At 35.1% G+C, this 7,291-nt stretch overlaps 1 protein-coding gene across 3 annotated transcripts; it reads right to left on the bottom strand.

Moving 5' to 3' along the window:
* Positions 1 to 379: 379 nt before the first annotated feature.
* LOC129314824 (pentatricopeptide repeat-containing protein At5g42310, chloroplastic) lies at positions 380 to 7,020 on the bottom strand. Of its 3 annotated transcripts, XR_008594288.1 has the most exons (6): positions 6,809 to 7,020; positions 5,418 to 6,667; positions 2,218 to 2,370; positions 2,038 to 2,109; positions 1,143 to 1,381; positions 380 to 660 (listed from the first exon to the last, which is right to left on the bottom strand). XR_008594288.1 is itself a non-coding variant. In XM_054958260.1 (4 exons), the coding sequence occupies exons 1-4, from the start codon at positions 6,630 to 6,632 to the stop codon at positions 1,265 to 1,267; spliced, it is 1,557 nt and encodes a 518-aa protein (XP_054814235.1). In that variant the 5' UTR covers positions 6,633 to 7,020; the 3' UTR covers positions 1,024 to 1,264. The 3 variants fall into 3 exon arrangements, 1 of the variants encoding a protein (XP_054814235.1); XR_008594287.1 differs by having other exon boundaries at positions 5,418 to 7,020; XM_054958260.1 differs by lacking the exon at positions 380 to 660 and having other exon boundaries at positions 1,024 to 1,381; positions 5,418 to 7,020.
* Between the last annotated feature and the right edge of the window lie 271 nt (positions 7,021 to 7,291).

The following is a 7,291-nucleotide window of genomic DNA, read 5'->3' as shown; positions in this document are numbered from 1 at the left end:
GATTTGGAGACAGTTTATGCACTTCCTGAGACTTGAAAATAATTGAATTAATTGGTTGGAATTTCCCCGGTAATTCCCCCAATTTATTTCTAGCTAAAATACTTACCCAAAAGTGATTGTTGTGAATTATTCTAAATTTGTTCAAACCTATAGGATGATGTCTGTATAGAACAAAAATAGGGAGGATCACACCAAAATTCCTCACAATACAATTAAATATTACAAGTCAATGTAAAATGACAATTAAAGTTAACCATAATTCTCAAATAAACAAAAACGGAGAGAGATTTTGTTTTAGTTTTACTAAAAACAAACTTTTTCCTCTTCAATCATTAGAGGCAGCACAAAATGAAAAGAAATTGTATGCAAAGCGGGCATGTCTACATTCATAATTTTTAAAACAACTTATGTCACATTTAGTACAATATTTGGGACCCACATATAATAAAAATAAAAACTTTACAGATAAAAATATCTTCAAACACCAACTTCTAAAAGCTCAAGATTGATATTAAAAATTAATTACAGAAAGGTAATAGATATTGCACAAATTTCATCTTTGTAACCAAACAGGCAGCCTCCTCACCTACACGTGAAAGTGGAAACAGAAGATCAAAAAGCCTCCTTTGCATCCTGAGCTAACTGCATTCAATTAAGTTTCTGCAAAACCCAAATCAGGATCAATCAACCAAGTGCTCAGCCATGAGAAGAACCTTGTAAGAGATTTACGAATGAAATCCTAATGGTGGCTGAAACTGTCAACCATCTCAACACTTCCTTGTCAAACTTTTCTACCATCCAGTAGACTCTGGCATGATGTGCAAAAAGCTGGTCAAGCTTCTATAAATGATTTAAATGGAAATCTTGCACAAACCTGGTCAAGCTTTTATAAATGATTTAAATTGAACTCTTGGACACAGTATCGGTCCCTCAAGATTTATGAAAGTTTCAATTTTGTCCAACCATGACCGAAGCAAGCAATTTACACATCATCAATAATCAACCAAGAATATAAAATCTCTATAATAACAAGTTTTGGTATTCATAATCACTGAGTAGCATGACAGGCTCTATGCAAAGCATGAAACCTAATGTCTAGCTTCTTGTCAAAAAGGTAAACTTAGATACTTAGCGTTATATACTTTTGCTTGAGCAATGCTGGTTCAAACTCCAGACTCGAGAGTGATCATGAAATGGTCAATGGATGCCATGTTTCCATTTGGACCATTCATTTAACAGCTCATCAATGTCAGCCCAAGAGGTTCTATCTGTCACTAGAGGGTCTCCCTTCAAGCACCATTAATGCGTTTTGTAACACCTGTCTAGCTTTTCTGTCTGGAGTACATCCGTCATATTCCATCTCCTTGTAAATTTTTGGAACCTGATCAGAATAATGCTAGCATGAATTAGTCAGCTAAATCTTCGATATATAAATGTAAATGCCTGAAACCCATAAATAGGATAAATATCCTTCTTGTAGTGGCTTTCTTGTTGGATTAAAAGGCAATTTCACCGTTAAACTATATGTCGAAGAGCATCTGGGAACCTTAACTTATTTTTCATGCAATATTCCCCTTCAACTTTTGAAAAAAGTGCAATGTCGTCTTTACCGTTAACAAAAGTTAATTTTAACCATTAATTGACCAAAAAAAATTACAGAAAACGACATAATTTATAGAAAAGGAACTAAAAAACTAGATACAAGGACTTCAAAAATTACAAAAAAAAAAAAAACCCAAAAATTACATACAAAGATATCAACTAACGGTTAACATTAGTATTTGTTAACGGTAGAGGCAATAATGCAGTGTTTTAAAATGTTAATGGAGGACATTACACTAAAAATGAGTTTAGGGTCCCACCAGATACTCTAAAACTTACAGTTTAGAAGCAAATTTGCCATTTAATCCTTTCTTATTTCTTTTTTCTCAGAGAACAGCCAATTTGAATTTCACTAGAAATCAATTGAGTCACAAACATCTCTGTCTCTTAGGGGGCAAAAGATACAAATGAAAATGAGTGAAGAATCAGGAGCACCTCATTGAACTTCTTCGCCCTCATAAGTGCCTTCATAAGTGTAGTGTATGTAACCACATCAGGACTAACACCCTTCATGGAAATAGAAGCATTACCGTCAGGATTTGAAAACCAAGTAAATTGCCATAATAAAATTATACCCCCAACTAAATATTTCCACAACGGATAAGTAAAGCATACACTTTCTTTTATATGATGATATACAGACAATGCTTCCATATATCTCCCAGCACTACCAAATGCATTGATTAACATATTGAGCATGACAATATTTGGTTCTATTCCCTCTGCCTCCATGATCTGCAGCACCTTAACTGCCTGTTCACATAAGCCCTGCAAGAAATTTAAATTAAAAAAAAAAAATAGTGAGCCTTATACACCTGCACTTGTGTTGCTATGTATAACATTCTTTTGATTTATGATGGTAGAAATTTAACAATTCCAACATAGATAAAATATAACTCTTCAAAAATGACTAAAATAAGGTTTAAATTCTCATAAACTACTTCATTATCAATATTAACAAGTTAATCATTTGAGTTATGAACTGTTGGATTCTTGAACACTACTACTATACATATTTGTTTGTGGGTGTACAATATGCAGCCACAGCTGCTGCAGCTGCACTTATGGCAATAAGGATCTGCAGCAGCCAGAGAAAATTGGAAACTGAACAAGCCAGAATTTCACCATCAGTGGCTAATTTCTTCACTGAAAAGAACCACCCAAGGCTTATAACAGACGAAGAGTAGTTTAAATTTGAAGATTACCTACTTGTCCAAAGTTAACCTTATATTTGAAGTCCTAAGGAAATTGAAATGATTTGCATCTGGGTTCGTAAAGTAGGACTGTTAGATTTTCATGAAGTCTGATCTTAATTTTGTGGTCCATTGCTTAGTTTATTTCAGTTAGAGTAAATTGCTTACCAACTTGCTAGTCCCAAAAAGATCACTCTCCTATCATTTTAGGCCTTGAAAGACCACTCTTCTCGTGATTTGGTACTACAAAGATATAGCCTCTCAACTTAGTCATCACATTTTTTGCCCCAATCAAAATAGTCCCTTTGTTAAGCAAAAACAATATTTCATAGCCATTAAATAAAGACCTGGACTTTCCCAAGTGTCCTTAACCCTACCCTAAAATGACCCTTTTTTCCCTTTTGGGTACTAGAGCTAGATTTTTGTGCTATAGAGCCCAAAAATGCTTTGGACCATCTTGATGGAGGAAACTTGCTGGAATTACTAAATAGAGAAGCTTTCTTTCCAGAGGACAAAGTTGAGAGGAAAACAATCAATCCTTCGAGGATTAAAATGAAAGGCTTTATTTTTATAGGACCAAATTAATGGGAGAGTGATATTTTGAGAAGTAAATTGTTAATTTGCTCAGTTATGTGGGATTTTATCTCATTTACTAGGCTAATAGTTTAACTTGGGCTTTCTTTTTCTTGTCTGTTTTTTTTTTTTTTGGCCAATTAACTTTGGGCTTTCAGTCCACCCCTACCCCCCCATCCACCCACCATTTTTGTCCCCCGCTTTTTTTTTTGTGGGGGGGGGGGAGGAGGGGAGGGGATTGTTTATTGATGCATCTAACTATCAAATAATCAATGATTGAAGAATTCATTTTCATAGTAAGCCTATGTCTCCTAGTTATAACACAAGATGGAAAGCCCATGCCCTCTTCCCCTTACCAAACTTGCAACAATGATTTCTGCTGGTTAATTTCCAAACAGATATGTATGCATGAGTAACAAGCTTACCACCACCTTAATTTTCTCCAACATATTGACCCTATTTCCTACAGGACCCAGACTTACTGTTTCTAGATAATATTTTCAGCATCAGAATTGGGAGTGAGGTTTGAATGCCCTGCACCATGCAGAGCAAATAGGGTAAAAGAGGGGGAAAAAAAGTGTTAAATTCTATCAAGCTTGTTTAAAGTTTTTCAAAAGTAAGCCTTCTACTCATCTAAACTATCATGTCAAGCCTCTATGAGAATGCAAAATATTTTCTAAGTTTGATAGATTCCCAACTGTTTCACTAAATGATCAGATAAGCCCTCAGTTCAAGGAATCAGACTCTAGAAGAAATATCTACCTGCTGTCCTACCGCTAGTCTTTGAATCATCATGAAAATCAATATAAAATAATGATTCTAGCAAAATTAGGAGATTTCATGGCCTAAAGATTGAACTGAAATGTTAAGAAGTGAGCAAAAGGGTTGGCCAGAAAAGATATATTAACAAGATATTTGTCATATATATCACTCAAATCTGTTATTTAATGACAGAAAATTACAACAGGTGCTGATGCCACCATAGCTTCAGTCTTCACATATCAGATTTACCCTGAATAACAATTACCGTGCATTGAATGTAATTATTGGAACACAATAGTATACATTCAATCCAACTCCTCCATTGAATAGGCTAACTTTTTGAGGATAAATATTAACCATTTCATCTTCCTTTTATTCCAAAAGAATAGTTTACACCAACAACAATAAGAAGAAGAAGCTTTATCCCACTAGGTGAGGCACGTTACATTAATTGCACAATACCATTGTACTTTATCATCAACCAAGCTTTTAGGAATATTATTAACTAAGAGATCTCGTTCAACAATTTTCATAAGTTTATACCAAAATGTGAAAATTTTATTAATGAATATCACAAGTAAATAAATTTATATGTACGTTATTTTTTTTTCTCCCTCCCTACATCCATTCCCCATCAAAGAACCATCGTTGCTTCCACTTCTGTAAGATTTACCGATTTAGAATGGAAGCAAGGGGTTGAGTGTATTAAAAATCAAAAGGTGAATCCAATTGCAAGGATCCAAAGCAAAACCTATATCAAAACTTTTATCAAAAAAGAATCTTGTTATATTGGTGGATATTAAAAGAGCTATGCTAAAAGAACTCTGACTTGCTTAAAGATGTGTCAAATGGAAGGTCACCTGAAAAGATGGATACTTGATTGACGTGGTTTAGTGAAACAGGCAAATACAAATCCCTTCTAGTTTGGTTAAACCTTTCGTCAAAACAGAAAATGATGATGAATAGGTAAATCATCAATATATTCATAGAACTTTAATCACTTAATGAGAAGTTTATAAATATTCAACTTGACAGGAGCAAAACTGACAATGAGAGTACAAGACATCGAATCATAATCAAGCGATGGGTAGTGAACACAATTCCCCATAACTTCAAACATTTATATATGTGAATCACTTCATCCAAATTAATCGCCATTACCAAAATAAATACAGATGAACCAAAAATGGTAAGATCTGAATATCCCAAAATAAAATTATCTTATGATTAGTTATATTTAAGTAAAAGGTGGCAATGCAAGTGAACAAGAGAAAGGAAGTAGCTTACTTGCTGAGCATAAGCATTTGCCAACACGCAAAAAATGCTTGGTGAAACTAGAAGTCCTTCTGATTTCAGTGCCTGTATACACTCCTCAGCATTCTGGAATTTCCCGTACTGCCCATAAATGTCAACCAAAACAGCATAAACAGCCCCGTATTTACTTCCCCTGCATCTCATGCTTTCAAAAATGTTCTTCATTGCATCCCATTTTCCCTGCTCCCCTAAGCAGCTAATAATGGTAATGAAGATTTTTGGATCAGGATATAATCCTTGCTCTTGCATATGCATAAACAAACGGAGGGCTTTTGTGAGGTCACCTGCTTTGCAGTGCCACTTAATCAATGAATTCCATGTCACTATATCAGGCCTTACACCTTCGTTTTGCATTTTCTCAAACAATTCTAGAGCTTCGTCTAATTCACCATATTTCCCAAATGTATCAATAATACTGTTATAAATATGCCTGTCCAAAGAAACACCCCTATCTCGGATTTCTTCTACAATGCCTATGGCTTTTTTCCACATTCCATTGTCCCGATAAAGGCCAACAACCTTGCTATAGACAAATGAACTTAGTTGAAATCCATTTTTCTTCATCTCATTGAGTGTTGCCCAAGTATCTTCCAACCGTCCAGCATTAACATAGTAACCTAAGAAGTTCTCGTAAGTTTCTTGGTTTGGCCTCAAGCCCAAATCCTCCATCTCCTGTAAAAGCCCTAGGGCAAGTCCTAACAGACCTTTCTTCAAAAACCCTTTAATCAAAACATTGTATACATTCAGTCTCGGTTTAAAGCCAGAATAGATCATTTCCTGGAATAACATTTCAGCCTCTAAGGTCCTTCCTACACTCCCAAGGGCTTCAATCAGATAGCTAAAAGAAAGTGAATTGGGTTGATACCCCTTAGCCTCCATCTGAGCCAGGAGAGGCATGGCCCCATCAAGGTCACTTCCTTTACAACATTCAATAATTAACTGGTTGTATAACTCACAGGAAATCTCCTCTCCAACTCTATGACCATCAGAACTCCTAATCAAAGTAATTTTGCAATTACATTCTGGACCCACTTCTTTAATACCTTTCCTGTTGACCAAATCCGTTGAGAAATTAAAATTGTTCGATCTTTTACTGCATTTAATACTTATTTGACGAGACAAACAGAAAAGGGAACAGCCACGATTGGATGATATTGAAATTAAGTTACAACAGAAAACACTCTGCATAGGTATGCCGTTGTACAGCACCTTCTTTTGCCCAGCTGCCAAAATAAGAAAAGCATCAAATTTCAGACTCTTGTTTCACCTTCTCCAAGTTATCATTGTCTTCAACCGTGACTGTGATGTAGAGACATCTTATTTTGGCTAATAAGTAATAAGAAAAGAGGAAGGAAGGAACATACGGCTTCAATTACTGACGCTATCTTATTATTGGAAGAATCATTGACCACGAAATTAAGACAGGCCAGCCGGTTGGGCCGACCTGGAGCTAAAGGAAGAAGCTGTGCAAGAAGACCCTTTTTTTCTTTTTCTTTGGAAGAAAGAAGTTCAAGATTGAGGATAGAGAGAGATGGAACAAGGCTCGACGTGGAGGAAAGGAAGTAAAGTGCAGTGAAGAGATTTGCCTACTCCGTTGGTGATGACATTTAAAAAAATTTTCCTCTCCTCACCACTAAAACCTCCTCTTCAAATTAGAGGATTTTAAAACATTTCTCCCTTCTCCTCCCTCCCCTTTCAAGAGTTTTAATATATATAATCTTATTTAATTTTGTTAGAGGAGAAGAAAAAAATTTTTAATAATCCTTTATTTGATTTAGGAAGAAAAAAGAAGAGAAATAATAATTAATTTACTATTATATCTCTATACATTATTTTAAAATTTTGTT

This window comes from Prosopis cineraria, unplaced genomic scaffold (genome assembly GCF_029017545.1).
Source record: "Prosopis cineraria cultivar Desert tree isolate PC_DT_omini unplaced genomic scaffold, ASM2901754v1 PC7, whole genome shotgun sequence".
NCBI classification, from domain to species: Eukaryota; Viridiplantae; Streptophyta; class Magnoliopsida; order Fabales; family Fabaceae; genus Prosopis; species Prosopis cineraria.
The sequence above is the reverse complement of the archived record's forward strand: the minus strand, read 5'-3'. Positions and strand labels throughout refer to the sequence as shown.